Source organism: Globicephala melas, chromosome 11 (assembly GCF_963455315.2).
Source record: "Globicephala melas chromosome 11, mGloMel1.2, whole genome shotgun sequence".
Classification (NCBI taxonomy): domain Eukaryota; kingdom Metazoa; phylum Chordata; class Mammalia; order Artiodactyla; family Delphinidae; genus Globicephala; species Globicephala melas.
This window is the reverse complement of record NC_083324.2, coordinates 81,870,340-81,888,615: the sequence shown is the minus strand read 5'-3', so window position 1 is coordinate 81,888,615 and position 18,276 is coordinate 81,870,340. Positions and strand designations below refer to the sequence as shown.

The 18,276-nt window shown below is 39.5% G+C and overlaps 3 protein-coding genes across 3 annotated transcripts; 1 reads left to right on the top strand and 2 right to left on the bottom strand.

Moving 5' to 3' along the window:
* The first annotated feature begins 1,087 nt into the window (after positions 1–1,087).
* On the top strand, positions 1,088–1,399 carry LOC115866073 (histone H4). Its single transcript, XM_030881243.3, has one exon. It carries the CDS (start codon positions 1,088–1,090, stop codon positions 1,397–1,399), a length of 312 nt encoding a protein of 103 aa, XP_030737103.2.
* A 1,541-nt stretch (positions 1,400–2,940) lies between these two features.
* Positions 2,941–7,707, bottom strand: H1-6 (H1.6 linker histone, cluster member). Its single transcript, XM_070046772.1, has 2 exons — positions 7,608–7,707; positions 2,941–4,271 (listed from the first exon to the last, which is right to left on the bottom strand). The coding sequence occupies exon 2, from the start codon at positions 4,102–4,104 to the stop codon at positions 3,424–3,426; it is 681 nt and encodes a 226-aa protein (XP_069902873.1). The 5' UTR covers positions 4,105–4,271; positions 7,608–7,707; the 3' UTR covers positions 2,941–3,423.
* On the bottom strand, positions 7,579–18,267 carry LOC115866062 (histone H2B type 1-C/E/F/G/I-like). Its single transcript, XM_030881231.2, has 2 exons — positions 17,875–18,267; positions 7,579–7,718 (listed from the first exon to the last, which is right to left on the bottom strand). Exon 1 carries the CDS (start codon positions 18,262–18,264, stop codon positions 17,884–17,886), a length of 381 nt encoding a protein of 126 aa, XP_030737091.1. The 5' UTR covers positions 18,265–18,267; the 3' UTR covers positions 7,579–7,718; positions 17,875–17,883.
* Positions 18,268–18,276: the final 9 nt, after the last annotated feature.

The following is an 18,276-nucleotide window of genomic DNA, read 5'->3' as shown; positions in this document are numbered from 1 at the left end:
TCTTTTTTTTTTTTTTTCAATTTAACTAGAGTGACTCTTACTGTGGAAATTTTTTAAAGTTGTCAGGAAGCCAGAGAAACTTTTTGATTTGAGAAATCCTTCTCTTCAAACCATATTCAGATCCAGTTCTGTTCTATTCGGCTTTTTTTAAACAAAGAATGAAAACAAAAATGGGATTAACCTGTTCAAAACACCCATAATCTCATCATAGGCCTCCCAGGGGAGGGCCCTGTAGACTTTGTAATGACCTTAATCAAGTATTAGCCCTATCTTACTATTAATCCTGGACTCTACAAAACAAACGTATGTTCTTGTCTCTAAAACTAGAGAAGGTTGAGAAAGGATTAATGAAAGAAGGAAAGGAGCTTTTAGGAAATGCAGGCCAATCAGGCGCAGGCCAGGAAGAGGGTCCAGAGGTAACTGATTACCCAAGCCTAGTTTTAAATTCCTTCTCTCACGTGCATTTGCAGAAAAAGGAGTCACCCAGTACATGTTTGAATTGAGGAAGAGAAGAAAAGGAAGAAGTTTTAATTTGCAGTCGTTTGTCTACCTTTTTGTCTTTCCAAACACAGGTCTTTTAGGACGAGAGCCTCTTCATGGCCAGGCTTATATTTCGCCCCATCAAAATGCGTCCTTTAAAACTGAAACATTAAAAGGACTGAAAGGGAAAGTCCCTTGACCTATAACTCTATCTTCCTTTACACATTATTTTTACCTTCCCCAAGGAACCATTATCTAACATTAGTTACCAAGTTACCAAAAGGAAATGTGGAGTGAAGCTCTTTGCTCCGTGTCCTTGAGCTGAATATACTCAACTTGCAAACGCGCACAGAAGAAAAATAGTGCAGGGCAAAAGAGAAACTAAAGCTCTTCAGCTGATTGAAGGCCACCTCACATTACGGCCCGCCAGACGAAGAGCTAGGTATTCCGACCAATCAAAACATTGAAATGTTAATAAGCCCCTCCTTGCCCCACCCCTTGATGACCTAATGTGGAAAAGCCACCAGGGCTCTCGTTTTCAATCAGGTCCGCAAGAATGCTATTTAAAGAGCAGTGCTAAGTTCAAAAAGTTACTGTGACAGCAGCCATGTCTGGTCGCGGAAAGGGTGGTAAGGGCCTCGGCAAAGGCGGCGCTAAGCGTCACCGCAAGGTCTTACGGGACAACATCCAGGGCATCACCAAGCCAGCTATTCGTCGCCTGGCCCGCCGTGGTGGTGTCAAGCGCATTTCTGGGCTAATTTACGAGGAGACTCGCGGGGTGTTGAAAGTGTTTTTGGAGAACGTGATTCGGGACGCTGTTACCTACACCGAGCACGCCAAGCGGAAGACTGTCACCGCTATGGACGTGGTTTACGCACTCAAACGCCAGGGCCGCACCCTTTACGGCTTCGGTGGTTGATCACGGTATCGGCCGAGACAGACTTCGACATCTTCTAAAAAAACCAAAAAGGCCCTTTTCAGGGCCGCCCACAAACTCGCTGAAGGGCTGTTGGACGTTGCGGAGGTGTGTGAAAGCCAAATGTCAGAGCTAATTTAACATGCGAAGTATGGTCGGAAGCTGCATTAACACGGCAGTTATGTAACTAAATACTTAGGGCCTTGCGCTTCACTAAGGTGTTAAAACTTGGGTCTTTATGAAGAAAGGCTTTCACAAACGGTGAAACGCGAAGTGATGTATAAGATTGGACCCATGAGAGAAATGTGCCTATTTTATGCATCTGGAAATATTAGAACTGTCCTTAAGTGGACGGCTGGAGGCATCCATGGCACAAAAGTTCACAGTATCACCCACACAACAGAGAGCTATGCAAATGAAGGCTCTTTGGGGACAAGCTTTCATTGGCCGGTTCTCAGTGTGGCGAAGAAACCACTGTTTAATTGCGGAGGGTGGTGTTACAAGGCTGTTTTCCTATTGGCCAAAACAAGGGGTTTCATACCGGTACCCGGAACTTAAGGGAAAACCTTCATTGGTTAACTTTTTAATCCGATGCAATCCAGGCGCTAATGGGCCCGAGGAACAAAGGCGCAGAGTGGCCGAGCCGCTTCTACACAGGTTGGAGTAGTGCCGGGAGGTCGGCTGGCTTCTGGACGGGATGAAGCCAGTTGTTCCTCCTTTCTCTTTGCGGTGATAGTCTGGGGTCAGTCCACTGATGGACACAGAGAAGTAGCTCACTGCCTTGTCCAGCAAGTGAAGAATTTTCCTGCACTATCCCAACTCCAGCCTCAGAGGGAAACAGTGGCCACCTTATCCAAGCAAAGCAGGGCTGTGGCTGATTCTGTACAAATTGAAACCATTGTATTTAGTCATTTTCCATATAGGATACAATTAATTTTTTTTTCTGTGGCCCGATTATACAAATGAATTCAGACAGGATATAGAACATGTTTGTATGTGTGACTGCATTAATTACGTAGTTTTGCAATGGGCTTTGTTCGAAGTCGCCCCCAATACCAAGGCCCAAAATAAGATTAACAGTATAAATTTATTTTATGAGGATCTTTAAGAACGCTAAATTACAAACTAAGTGAAAACAAACAACTGTTTAAAGCGGAAAAGATGCTTTAACTCCGACCCTAAGCGTTTCCTAGTACAAGCAGGTTTGTGATTTAAAGGTCACACCCTAATATTTGAACCTCCAACATCTCCACACGTTTTAGAGTTAACGTTTTTCAGCCTGTGTAGCACAATCTGAACAAGCCTATCATTCTCTTCATAGAGAACAATTATATCAAGACTAATATTATCAAACCAAATTTTAATGTAACAGTATGTGCTTAATATATAGTCACCTGGTAACCACTTGCAAACTAATGAAGGTGAAAGGCATTTCAATATTCTTGCAAATGTAAAACGGAAACATCTGTGATTTATGCAACTAATCACTCATAGTGGAAAGAAATCTGTTTAACGAGAGGTAAACTTCTCACTAATCCAAACTGAGACCTTGGTTTCTGTATATTAACCCCTGTAAAGTCCATGGAGACTGAGTTCAGAAATCTTACATGGAAAGGCACATTAAGTCATATACTAGAGTATCATTAGGTGAAAAAACATGGTCAGGTATGGTTGGGCACGGAGCTGATCTCCTCTCCTCTCTCGGCTTAAAATCCAGCACTTTTCTAAGCATTTAGGAACTTACATACAAGGAATGTGCCTTATTTTTATTAGGATGGACAACCTAACTTTCTGGAACTGGGCAGTCAGCATACCATTAAGTATCCAAAGCTCTTCAGAGTCTGTACCGTTTGTCTGACAAGACACTTATCACCACATCACAATCTTGCTTATTGTCAAGTGATAAAGTTGACTAATAGTCTTTTCTTCCGGGGTCTTCTGAAAATGCAATGTCACACCCTCAAAATCATTTGAGTGGCTCTTAAAAGAGCCGTTGGGTTCTATGAAAACTGGCCGTTGCCGAAATGTTACTTCTTGGTTGTTGCTTTCCTAGGATTAGTCTTCAGCTGGATCAGTTTAGAATTCCCAGCCTTGGGCTTCCCTGCTCTGGCCTTCGCTGGACTTTGCCGTTGTTGTTTGCCCTTGGCGCCTTTAGCTTTTCTGCCACTCGAACCTGCTTTCTCAGCCATTGTTTTCCTCGGCGTCCTTGCTTTTTTGTTGGTCTTAGCTTTCTGCGGAGATTTGGAGTCTCCGGCCAAGACCTGCTTCTTCGTCTTGGTAGAAACAGGCTTCTTGACCTTTCCCTTGGTGGGCTCAGCAGCAACCTTCTTGCTGAGCTTGAAAGAGCCGGAAGCACCGGTACCCCTGGTCTGCACCAGAATTCCTTTGCTAACCAGGCTCTTGAGACCCAGCTTGATGCGGCTGTTGTTCTTCTCCACGTCATAGCCCACGGCTGCTAGCGCCTTTTTCAGTGCTACCACAGACATGCCAGCTCTGTCTTGAGAAATGGAAAGGGCCTCGATGATCAACTTGGACAATGAGGCGCTTGTGGTCTTGCGACTTTCACCCGTCAAACCAACCGGCTTCTTGCCCCTTTTTTGGGGGGGAGGTTTTTCCATGGACGGTGGAACCTGGTCCGCTAGAGCGACGGGCACCATCTCAGACATTACATTAGAGTAGAGCAATACGTACCACCTAGCAAATAGCATAAACTACTGCACGGGCCTCAGGGCCTTATATAGGGCAGGGCGCGCTGTGATTGGTGCGTCGCTCAGGCACCGCCCCCGCCCTTGGGGAAGGAGCATTTGTGTTTGTTTCACGGCCAAAAGTTGAATGCCTCGAATACCCTCTGCACGGAATCGCCCAGGTTCCACTGCTGAATAAACCATAGAGATACAGATTTCAGATGCCTTTTTGCCTTTTAATGAAAAATGACCCTGCATGCCAAAACTGTTCAATAAAGCCCTCGATTTTCAACAAAATTCAAAGGGAAGCACAAAACTTCCTCTTTTCCGTGTAAATATAAAAGTAATTTTTAACGAATGACTTATCTCATCTCTTCTAACTGGTCTTCCAAATGGTTGGCTTTCAGTTGGTGGAGAAAATAAATTATTCACGCCCTGATTTTTATTGAAAATTATTTATGTATATGAGGGAAGTAACACAGATATCTTAGATGTCTCACTGCAGAGTTGGAAGATGCTTTTAGAATTGTCAAAAAACTTCAGGATAACACCTTATTTGAGCAAACAATCTAATAAACAATGATCTACAGGCATGTGGATTGCTTGTGACTAAAACCACTTCTCAGTCCCTAAGGCTTGATAGCAGACCCTCAAGCATGGAGTAAATTACCTGGATTTCACACATGATATCTGCTTGGCCAAAATCAGGTCCCCCTTGTAGAGGGCATCTTGAACTGAGTTTTGCTTCTGGTTTCATTAGTTCAAACCTTACCCCTATACCCACACCCACCCCCTTCACCCTCCACCCTCAAAAAGAATATGTAAGGAAACAGATACAATCCCTGCACTTAATTAACTATAAAATATGAGGCAGGAACCCTGGTCTGAAGAGCTCAGTGGAAACGACAGACCCAGATCTCTAACAGGACTGGGCTGGCAGGTGTCCTGCAGAGCTGTGGGAAAAGAGTTATTGGAATAATGTCTAGGATGTTTCTCTGGGCTTGTTCTAGGACTCAGCTTTCTCAGAGGTGTATAAGAGTTTCAAGGCCTGGCCTTCCAGGAGGATGTTGAGGGAACGGTGTAATATGACCAGAGTCCAGGGTTCAGCAAAGGAAAATCCCATAAAGACCATCTTGCAAAGATCCGCAAATGCCTGCGTGAGAAATTTGGTGACATTCTACAGACTGGGCAACCACTGGAGGCTTTTAAGGAGAGAGCTTGTGTATTTTTGTAGTAGTTGTCTTCTTGTATGGTTGTTGTAGTTGCCTTGATTTTCGATTTTTCACATAAACAATTATTGTGGAAAGCCTAATGTCAGAGGTTGGTAGTCTGTTGTAATAGTCTCAGAAGAAAGACAAGAGCTTCATTTGAGGAGAGAGTGTGGGAAAAGAGAGAGTCTACATTTGAAATCTTCTGAAGAGGAAATGAGATGATGAGACTTTCAAACTTCTGATTGCAAAGTGAGGTAGAAAAGTCTCTTTCACTCTCTCTGTCTCACATACATGCTCACATGTGCACTTACACACACATTTGAAACATAAATTCTGAAAACAATACTACCTTAAGTGCATTCTGATATATTTTCATCTAGTTTATTTTATTTTTTAAAAAATGCTGGTTGCAAATCATGAGATTGATTTCACAGCCTACTAATACATTGTGACCCTCAGTTTGAAAATTCTTTTCTCCTTAGAGATATTACGGGTGCATCTTACCAAGGGCTCTGTTTTAACGTGTATTTGGTTTCTCTGAACCTCGGTGATCCTGAGAGGTCGTACCATTAAACGTCAGTGGCTTAGGGTCGGGTATGAGTGGATTGATACTTATATTTACAGGTTGACAGAACATATCACTCATTGCTGTAAAAGTAACAGAGAATTGGCTAGTTTTCTAAAATTCTTAGATTCCATAATTTAAGATCCAGAGAAAACACCATGATTCATATTTTGCATTATAATTCGAAAAGATACCATAAAAACAAGCTCACACACATATACACCATATATATGTGCCAGTCATTGTCCCAAGTATTTTCCCCTCAAAAAATTTTTTTAAAAAATGTATGAAATCATTTTATAGATGAGGAAACTGAGTCACAGAAAGTCACACAACTTGCCCAAAGTCTTAGAGCTAGTGAGCAGGAAGGCTGGGCTTTGATTTCAAGAAGTCTGGCTTCAAAAGTCTCTCCTTCTCCCATCTCACACTTAGTCTGCTCAGGCAACTCAAACAAAATACTCTAGAGTGCATGGCTTAAACAATAGAAATTTATTTCCTCAAAGCTCTGGAGTCTAGAAATCCGAGGTCAGGGTGCCAGAATGGTCAGGTTCTGGTGAGACATCTTTTCCTACCCTATAGACGGCTGCCTTCTTGCTGTGTCCTTACATGGCCTTTCATGAGTGCATGCACACCAGGAGAGTGATGGCTCTCTCTTTCTCTTCTTATAAGGCCATGAATCCTATTGGATTAGGGCCCCACCTCTATGACCTCTGTAGCCTAAATTACCTCCTAAAAGCCCTGTCTCCAAATATAGTCACATTGGGGATTAGGGCTTCAGCATATGAATTTTGGAGGAGGGGTGGGCATAAATCAATCCATAGCAGATACTTTTCTCATGGAATGATTAGGAGGCTTATTAGAGACAACCTAGATAAAAGTAGTTTTAGTTACACATAGCAAACATGGTTCATTATTCCAACACAGTCCTGGGCAAAGGAGGCACCTGATAAATATTCCCTTTTTTGGTCTTAACCTAAGATCCTACTTATTCTTTACAGAGTGCTTTCCCGTGGAACTGTTGCAATCCTGTTCATTGTTTTGCAGCAGTTTATTTCTTATGGGATCATGGCTAATAAAAATATGGGGAAAAAACTACCTTCACTCATGATGAAGGAAATTACATTTCAATATTTTTTTGGTCTCTCTGATTAAGTGTTTTAAAAATATTCTCAGTAAATATGACTGCCGTAAAATAGGAATTATTGTATTATGTTGGTGTTATAAGTTGGCATGGTCCTTCTGAATAGCAATTTGATGAATGTATACATTAAGGGCCTTAAAAAATGGTTTTACCTTGTGATTTAGGATTTCTACTTCTAGAAGTCCGTCCCAAGGAAATAATCAAATATTTAAACAAAGATTTATGTAAAAAGAAGTGTGATCTGTATGATTTATAATGCATAAAAATGGAACTCCTTCTAAATAGCCAGTAACAGGACTAATTAATAAGTAATCATACATCTATAAAAAATGTGCATTTCTAGGCATGTTACCTAGAAAATTAGCTGTGTATATGTAGCATGATACCTAAATTTGCTTGATATATGATATATACTTATTAAAGATGGATCTCATATATATGTTCATATTCATATATACATATAGAAAAGAGATACTAAGATTTATTTTAATTTTCTTTGTTATATATTTCTCTTCTTACAAATTTCTGCAATTATCATTTAATATTTTTATACTCAAAATAAATGTTTTAGCCAAGTTCTTATTGATCCTTCCGTGATTGTTAAAAATACCTCCTTTTATCTTCTTCTAGTATCATTTTCATTGACTTATTTGTGAGATGCAACAGTGTCCAGCAGTGACCAGTGGTGAGAAAATACATTTCTAAAGCCCATTTGCTCCTCCTGTAAAAAGAGAGATTGATTGATTAATTCACTTCTATAATTCATCAAATATCTGATATTGTACTTGATTCTGAGAACAGTAATTATGGCGATGGCTAATGTTCATTGGTGTTTGTTCTGTGCCAGGCAGTGCTCTAAGCACTGTAGATACCAATGCATTTAATCTTGCAACAACCTTCTGAGGTACGTATGATGGTCCTCCTTGCTTTATACATGAGGAAATTAAGGCTCAGAGAGACTGAGTTTCCCAGATGGCACAGCTGTTGGATGGTGAACCATCCTCTACAGTAAAACCACACCGTCTAGCATTTGAGTCTACGTGCACTTGTAAATAAAAGATGAGCATGATCTAGTCAGTGTCCTATAAATTACATTTGAGCTACGTCTTGAAGGGCGGGTAGGAATTTGTCAGGTGAGGAAAGGGTATTAGGGCTTTTCACAAAGGAGACATAGTGACAAAGGCCAGGTGGTGGGGATTGTCTAGGGTGAGGTGCTTGGGGGTAAGCCTTGTAGAACCGGTTGTGAAGGATGAGGAAGGCCCTTGCATGACGACAGGTTGAAGAGTTCAGCTTGTTATTCCCACATGAAGCAGTTTTAACAGATCCCAGAAGCCTCCCTTCTCTTACATGCTCATCTCTCTGGGCTGCTGGCAGATGAAATCATTCCCCATTTTCAAATAAACAAAATCAAACATCTAATGGAAATGTACCCAAATAAATGCTTAGTCTTTTTCCTGGGTTGTTTTGAAATGCATTTTTCCAACTCTTCTTCACAGGTAGGCAGAGGCAAACCTAATTTTATGCTCTCTTGGTGTCCAGATTCAGTGCAAGGAAATAGGGTTTGCTTACTAAGGAGTCCTCTTTACTACCTGTGGGCTGACACATTAGTGGGGCGGGGACATATGGGTTTCTGTGAAAATTGGTCGCACGTTTGCGTAATATGAATACTCGTAATTATAAGCCACGCTTGACACAGCTTACACTCAGGCCGTCACTCCACTTTACAGAGAGAGGTTCTTGCTACATGGTTTGTGTGTGCTTGTAAAAATATAGTCACAATTACATAGTTATTTAAGTTTTGAGAAAGCTCTGCCTGGAAGCAGATCCTGGTGGTAGTGGCGGGTGGGCAAGGGGGAAGCAGTCCTCTCTTTAGCTGCTGAAGGCCACAGTCTCCCACACAAGCCATTGACCATCTCTACTGACTCATGGTGTGATCTCTGATGTTCCAGTAGTTTAACAAACTCACTGTTGCTTCAGATGTAGCAGCCTTAACAATTGCAAGTGGCACATGTTATCTTAAACACTGTTGAAAATGCACCAGATTGAAGGACTGTGCTGGAGGGAAGCACAGCTCTTCTCACCAGCTCACGCCCAGAATGAGGGCAGTGATGGTGGTGCTAGAAAAAGAGGGACAGGTACTCAAGGTAGAACCAATAGGGCTTTGATTTCTCTTCTTTTCTTCATTGCTGGGTCTTCCTCCAAGAGTTTTGTATGTGCTTTCCAACTAACATTTTATTGTCTGAGAATAAATTGAGTTAATAGTGTAAAGCACTCAGAACAGTACCTGGCCCATACTGAGTGCTACACTAGTGTTAGCTACTCTTGTTATATTAAGCATTTTAATTAGTGCTAATGTGAAAATTATATCTACCACTCCTCTTGATCCCCCCCTTTCCTGTTTTCCATTTTCCCTTTCCATAGCATTTATTCCTTTCTCATATTCTATGTAATTACTCATAGTAACGATTGTTTGTTGTCTCTCTTCCCCAGCTGAGATGTAAGCTCCAAGAGGATAGTGACTTTGTCCTTTTCCAAGGAGACAGTCACTGAAGATAGCTGGAGGAACAAGAACCAGAAGGTGGTCCTTAGGACCAGAGGAGAAAGGGCAGAAATCCCCTCCTTAGACCATCCCAAAACTCTGTCTTCATTCCCTCTGTGGTGAAAATATCAAAGACGAGGTCCAGCATATATGGGAGGATGAAAACCAGGAAAAGCAGAGTGTGTGCAAATCTGGCTGCAGTACAGAACATGAGAGAAAGAGGCCACAGACAGTGGGCAGGGGAAGAGTCCGTCAAACCGTGTTTCAGGTCTTTGGAGTATCCTAAAGGAAGATACAGCTCTTTCAGACCCATTCCAGACCATCCATGATGCCCCAGCTCACATGCGAGAAGGATAAAGACCCCACAGCCCCTTCCCCTCATTTCCAGCTTATTAAAATTTCCGATCATTTTAGGACAGTAAAAAATTCTGTATGATATTATAACAATGAATATAAGTCATTATACATTTGACCAAACTCATAGAATGTACAACATCAAGAATGAACCCTAAGGTCAACTATGGACTTTGGGTGATTATGCTGTGTCAATATAGGTTCATCCTTGGTTTAAAAAAAAAAAAAAAAAGTACCATTCTGGTGAGTGATGCTGGTAATGCGAAAGGCTATGCATGTGTGGGTGTGTGGGTGTAGGGAGTATTTGAGGAATCTCCGTACCTCCCTCTCAATTTTGTTGTAAACCTAAAACTGCTCTAAAAAAAAAAAAACATAAAAAATGTATATAGGAAAAACAATTCCAATCCACTCAGCATTATTTATGTCTAGAATCGATGCAGCCAGGCTCAGTCTCTGATGCTTAGAGTCAGGGAGGCCAAGCGCTTTCCAAAACCTCCAAAAAGCTCTTACCCTGGTGCTTGCTGAGTATCCTTGACCCACCTTTGAGGCTAGCAGCCTTTCTTCCATTCAAGATCTCAGAACTTGCATCTTCTCTGTAGAATTCTTAAACACACAATCATATTTGTTTGTTTATTTCAATTTTAAAAAATATATGTATTTCAGTGCATTAAAGCCCAAATGCATGTGTTTAAAAATCTAGTGACCAGCATCTAACACCTCAATTGTTTAAGCAAATCTAACAATAAAAGGGGCACATTTTTTTTTTTTTAATGTGGACCATTTTTTAAAGTCTTTATTGAATTTGTTACAATATTGCTTCTGTCTCTTGTTTTGTTTTTTTGGCCACGAGGCATGTGGGATCTTAGCTCCCTGACCAGGGATCGAACCAACACCCCCTGCATTGGAAGGCGAAGTCTTAACCACTGGACCACCAGGGGAGTCCCAAAACAGGCACATTTTAATCTTTGATATTTTTATATCCTGTCCTACAGCTGAGTTTGGGCCAATTATAGTAGGGAAAAAAAAGTGAAAAGAAAATAAAGGAAAAAAAGAAAAGAAAAGAAGGGAGGAGGGGAGGAGAGGAGAGAGAAAAGAAAATGAGAACAAAGTTTCTTCCTTATTGCTTTTGAAGCCAATTCTTTTACTGTTGGAGAACTCGATCTTGTCGGAAGACAAGTTTAGAGCTATAAGTGATGAAGTCAAGGTTTTACCCCAGTGTTGCCTCCTCTAAGTATATCAGTCTCCTCATAGAATGAGACAAGTCCCATCATTTCTGTTCCTTCATCCCTTGGAGCCTGCAGCTGGGGAGATCTAATACCATGAATACCCATAGCAAGATGAAGCCAGCTCTTTCCATTAATTACTATACAAATTGCTTATTGGATGATAAGGTTATGTAAGTCTTTAAATGAGCAAACCAAAGCTTCATTTTCCTTCCTCAGAACTGAGGTGGGACAATAAGAAAGTGGTTGATTCTCTAAATTTACTCTAAATTTATAAATTCCTAATTTATAATAAACCCATAGTACTTGAAGATATGTCAAGCTGATTTTCAGAGTCCAAAGAGTTTAGTCAGAGCCTAGAACGTCTTGCTGGCAAGGTCAAAGGCAACTGTGTATTTGGCCCAATTAATTTTACGCTTAGTCATCCAGGATTGCACAGGGTGAAATTTTGGAAAAGCTAAATAATTTTTAATACCTTTTAAATTTAGGACTGTTGGACTGCAAAGTACTGAATCTACACACCCTTCGAAATCTGGACGCTTCAAGACAAGTGATAGCTATCATGTCCTTAGGTATACGCCTAGAGAGCTAATTAAGTACAAGTATGGGAAAAATAATGCACTTTCTGTCAACCTGTTGGACCAATGTAAATGCAAAGGAATCCGTTGGCAATCTTTTTATATCACTTGTGAAATTCCTATCATTTAAGAAAGACCAGCTCCTACCGACTGAGGTCTTCAGTCACAAGCTGCCTTAGTTCCCTTTAGGGCATAAAGAAGGTTATAAATGAAACTTGTCAAACATCACACAAAAACTGAGTACCTACCATGTACCAGGCACCCTTCAAAGTGTGTTCTATGCATTAAAGGTCTTTGATCATCACAAACATCTAGAAGGTAGGTGCTATTACCATCATCCTCAAGATATAGAAGAGGCACAGAGAGATTAATGACTTGCATCAGTCTTACAGCTAATAGGTGGCAAGCTGAGCGTCAAACCGAGAGGTTTTATCTCCAGGGGCTCCACTTCTGTCAACAGGGAGCAATGCTGTGCAGCCATTTTACTGGCACCCATACCATTTCTAGGACAAATATTTTATATTTTCTATTTCATTTAATCCTCACCCCATCTTCTCAAGTAGGTAATTACTATCACCCCACAGGCTCAGAGTACTACGTTTGTCAAACAGTAACTCAAAGACATTTAGTTAATTATTAGCACACTGTTAACTTGTGTATAAGGTATGCCAAGCAATAGATTGATTTCATCCAAGTCAAAAAAGATGACTATGAAAGAGAAAGAGGGGAGGAAATACCTTTGGACTGTCTAGGAACAGGATATCATGTTTGTACATTATTTTCAGTAGGAAAGAGTTCAGTGTGGACAATCTGTTCTTACACAGACCAAAGAGGATTAAAAAAAAAAGAAAAATAGTGATTGTCTAAAAACTCTCAAGATTGGCTGTGAAGAATATGTGACAGGCTGCCTCTGTATAATATGGTCCACTGACTCTCAGTCAGCATTTCCATCTTAGGTAGGTCATATCTTCACCATTTCTGGCATCAGAGTCTCTCAACTTCACCACTTTGGTCAAGACTCTCATAATAGAGTAGCAGGTTTTAGTCTCCTGTTTGTAACACTTGGTCATCTGCATATTAGACAGAGGAGGAAGACAAAAACGTTATGAGGACAATCACAAACATAATAAGAAATATTTGAAACCTCTATTATCTTCAAGTACTTAATTGGCATGTCTTAATTAGAAGAACAGGCCTCAAAGATTACCTTGATGGATTTAAGTTAAATAAGTGTCATTTTTCCTAACCATAGTTGTAACCCTAATTTGAGCCATACTCAGAAAGAAATTATGTAGTACACATTCTTTTGTTCAGGAACTTTTAGTCAAGGGATAGATAGAGGGCTAGGCTCTGAGGATTTTTAATTTTTTTCTAATACTTGAGAAGAACAAATCTGAGATCTAATCATTGGAAAAACTGATAATGGAGAAAAGGACAAAGAATAACACAACGGGAAGGAGAAGGAAAAAGCTATCTCTCTAGATCTCATCTTGATCTGTAGAATCTTAGGAGGAAGCTTCCTACTTCCAAAATTCTGGAAATCTTTTAATGTGTCACGATTGGCTTTCCAATGAGAGTGTATATCCAAGTGGTAGGATTCTAAACATGTTTATGCTGTGAAAAAAAAGAAAAAATCCATTTGTCCTGAACTACAACCTTTGTAGTTAAAAATACTGGAAATGGCCTTTTCTAGCATTGTTAAAAGTTGACACTTTGGGGAGTCTCTTTTAATACAATCTTTAATTGTATATTATGTAGAGGTGTGTCTGTTGAAGTCTTTTTTTGAAATGTAGATTGCATTTGTTGTATATATGACAGTGTAGCCTACATTAGTTTTAGATAATATCTGACACCTGAAAATGTCAAAAGAGAAGAAAAGTCACATGGATCTTGTGGTACAATTTCAAATGATGAGAATTTATGGGAATATTTAGATGTAGGTCATATTATCATTATTATTAAGGTTAGAAGTAAAATTTTTGCACAGTAAGTTTATGTTCTTTTGGGAATTTTACTTTAAATTATTTGTATTATCTTCTCAGCAGTTAGGGGGTGATATAGATTGATATGTTTTGATAAGAATAGTTTTATATTTTATCCATGATCTCATTTTTTATTATTTAAAACTATTACAAGTATTCCCAGGTGGCAAAAAAGATCCATATATTTCAAAACAATAACATGAAATTGATTTGTTAATGCTGTGGTTTTTGAGATATGGTTGAAGCACTGTCCCACCTTTATTATTTTTCAATTTGTACTAATTGGATATATAGCAAGATTCAATCACTTGCCAAGTTTTTGAGATAATCAACATCTTTGTAAAACTTGAACTAGTTTGTGCTTATGTTGGAGTTATTTTTTGTTACATGACCATTAAGTCTGGAGGTGGTTGGGCTACAGAGAGATGAGAGATTTGGATAGTCAATTTTTATTGAGGGGTGGTTGATAAATTAATATAGTTATAAATTCAGACTTTAATGGCAGCTCTAAAGTATTATTACCTTGTCAGCATAAATAAGACAATACATATAAAATTGAATTTACTACATTAATGAACAGTAACAACTTTCTAATAAATAAACAGACCAAACATAGCCATTGCTTGTGTACATATTTGTGTTTCTCTGCAGCTATAGTACTTGGTAGAGTCAGAGCCGTTTGTATTAACGACAGCCCTTTAGAAAAACAGGCAACTGTGTTCCCTCATAGGCATAAGGAAACCAGGAGGCTGTCCAAAACCTGCCTTGTCCTCTGGGCCCACATATACACTTTACATATCCCTTCTACATATATAAAGTAGCAAAAACAAGCATAGCTATTTCTATTCTCCTACGGCATCTATATGTTTTCTAACCTGTTAATCTATGGTCATTCTCAACTGTGTGAAAATAAAAGACTTGCATAGATCTGTTTTTAGTGATGTGTATTTTGTACCCTCCAACTTATTTAATTTACCCAATTTAATATTTATCTAAATTTTTAAAGTTATCTATAGACTTTGAACTCAGTATTTAAGCTGACACAATGAGTCCTTATGATTTGTAACATTAGAAAAATTAATTCCATTTTAAAAATGACATTACCTATCTACCTTATCACTATTTTGTGATAATTTAGTTCAATGCATAATTTACGTAATGTAAAATTTTAAATAAAGTGATGATAACTCATCTAATCAGTAGAGTTAAAGAAATTTTGTAATTTTAACTTAGTTTTTTTTTTAAAGAAAATAACTTGTGTAAACTAGAATACTATACTAACATTATTCTTACATTATAACAATAATAAAGAAAAAGATGTAGAGCCAGTTTGTAAGGCAGAATTGTTAAGCCAGCAAATTTATCCAAAGGGTTAACTTGATTAGAAATATGTGATTTTTAAATTTCCTATAGAATTACATGCCATGTATTAAAATATTTAAGTTGTTCAAAAATAATGGAGTAGTTCTGTTTTGTTTCTTACCTTGTAATGTGTTAACTAAGACCACTAATTAAATTCAGTTAAACTTTCTTTTCTGTCTGAGTTACAACTTAAAGAGGTAGCACGTTTAAAGCATCTGGAGAATTTGATTTTGCTCTTATTTTAAATTGATGTATGTTTTTTAGTCTTTATATAAGCTATTTAAGTTTACATTATAACTTTTAAAATTTTCTGCTGAGGTAGATAATTTGCTCAAAATTATTTGTATTCATAAAGCAGAAAACATTCTCAATCATTTTACAAGTTAGAGGAGCTAATTGTGAAACTGGAACAAAACTTAAAGAGATTTAATTTAAAAGCAACCAAGATTTAAGTATGTTGATCAGTTAAAGAAACAAATGTGATTAAGATCAGAGATCCCTCAGGGTACACCACTGCTGGGAATATGAGTAAATTCTCTGATATCCTTCTAAGTTTGGTAGGAAATTCTAGTTTCCAGTGCCATATCCCTCACAATGAACTCATTAAGGTTAATAAACTATTTAACGTTTGTTCTGTACAGGTATTGGAAGCCCTCTCTTTTTTCTGACTCAATAGCTTTATTTATAATGACATATTTCTTCTCTCTCCTCTCTGACCTTACTTAAAGAGCAAGAAGGGACAATATTTTTTTGGAATTATTGAATAATAAACTTTAGAGGCTTCGGCATAGCAAGAGACAGGCCAATTGTAGGCTGGAGATGCTGTTTCCTTGTTTTCTTTCTTGTCTTAAGTCTCCTGTTAGGTCTAACGCTTTATTAAAGTTAAAAGTTTTAGGCGGCCATTTTATATTCATTTATCTTTGAAGCAGGAATGTTATTTTTGCAGATACTGACAATTATTTGGACTTATACTGAGTAATCACGATAACAGACAGTTTTGAAAGGAAGAAAGAAACTCTGATTTTTAGTTAAAAGAACCCACAGTATACAAACACCAAACACCAAACACAGTGGATCCCATCAAAGGCCAGAAAGAAAAACACCAACTTCCTCGTCCTGTGTTCTCAAATGCCAGAGATGACCAGAATCCTCAGACAAACACAAGCAACCAAAAAAAGATGAACAGATGAACAGATTCCAGATACCCTGTCCTCTGCCACCAACTAATTAATGATCTAGCGATAAAACCACTAATGTGTATCCAATCGACAAAGTACAATCTAAGAACCAAAATAAGAAGCAGACTTGGGCAAAAATAAATTTTAGCATACAAGAGCCAAGGGAAGATGAACAGAAAACTCAAAGTGCCCAGGGCTAGACAAGGTACATTTTCAGTTCACTTTTCTATTGATTCCTAAGGTAGGGCTCGGGTAAACAATGTTTTGGTGGAATCTTCAGAAATAAATGGTCCAAGGTGTTAATGATTAGGCAGCCTGCTCTTGTATTGAAGAGAAATCAAGCAATAGTTGTTATTTCATCCAACAAAGGCAAACCAGAATTTATATGTGAGGAAAAGAGGGGAAGAGAAGGAGAAAACAAAAACAAAACAAAACCTTGTAGTCAGCCTGGGATAGTGAATGTTTGCACATTTTTGGAGTAAACTGATCAGTTGGCAGTGAGGAGAGGTTAGTCTGCTTTGGATCATCAGTCCTTGCGCAGGCTCACTAGGGGTATAGAAAAAAATCCAATTTCAGTTGTTGAAGGACTTGGGAAACTTTATAGTTTGGCTGAAGAGCTTGTGTGATAAGCATGTGCCATTGTCCTATATTTGCACTTCTACCTTAATTAAGCCAGGGCTGCACCTCATTTCTCAGGTAACTTCCAGGTTAGGCAGCCAGTAACTGTGGAGCCGTGTTCCAATGGACGCCTGTCTAGCGCCAGACAGGCCTTAGTATTTTTCCCAGGATCAAAGAAAACTGCACATTTCGAATCACGGGGTCTTAATGTTAAGTAATCTAAATCACATTGTATCTTACCTCAAATCGTTAAACAACAACAAAAAAACCTGTTTTCCTTGTAACATAAATTTTATTCCTGTAGTCTCCCACTTTTTTACAGAGAAAGCAAAGTTTACTCCTAGGTGCTGACAATGTGTTCTAGACTTGGATAAATTAAATGGAAAATGCGTTTCTTTCACCTTAAAATCTTCCCCTGGAACAAAGATTAAACTGCTTAAGGGAAGGTGGAACTTGCCAGCTCCCCCCACCCCCTCCCCGCCGCGCGACTACCTGGTTTGGGAAGGTTCTCTCCTAGAGACTCTGTATGCCAAGTTCAATAGCCTCCTTTCTCTTCCCGCCTAGTTTCCCCGCCTTTCGGTGCCAGCCCTCGGTTCAACCTCCATGGAAACTTGCCAAGTTGCAAGCATCTCTTAAAGCAGTTCGTCAACCCCGACTACGTATTACAAACCACCAGCCGCCTACGCAGTTAATTTTCATGTTCAGATAGCTGTAGGCCAATTACAGTACATTGATCACTGGGACTCAAAAAATAGCTGACTTTATACTTGCGGTGACCCCCTAACTGCAACGGGCAATGGATAACATTTGACACAACAATGCCAAAACCCAACAACCTGGCAATGCTTTTAACGGCTTCACTTGTCATTCCTTAGACCCATTAATAGGACTTACAAATTTTTCTACCTTTGTTTTCCAATTAATGCACAGTACTTTTGGCCAAACTTCAACTTATAGAAAATAAGCAGCAGGTTACAACTCTCTTTGTGGACATGTGGGTGGCTCTTAAAAGAGCCTTTGGGGTTAGGTGTAAAGACGCTTACTTGGCAAGTTTACTTGGAGCTAGTGTACTTGGTGACAGCCTTGGTGCCCTCAGACACAGCGTGCTTGGCCAGCTCCCCGGGCAGCAGCAGGCGCACGGCCGTTTGGATCTCCCTGGACGTGATGGTCGAGCGCTTGTTATAATGCGCCAGGCGCGACGCCTCGCCCGCAATGCGCTCGAAGATGTCGTTGACGAACGAGTTCATGATGCCCATGGCCTTGGACGAGATGCCGGTGTCCGGGTGGACCTGCTTCAGCACCTTGTACACGTACACAGAATAACTCTCTTTGCGGCTGCGCTTGCGCTTCTTGCCATCCTTCTTCTGCGCCTTGGTCACTGCCTTCTTAGAGCCCTTCTTCGGGGCAGGAACGGACTTGGCTGACTCTGGCATTTTAAAACCTCA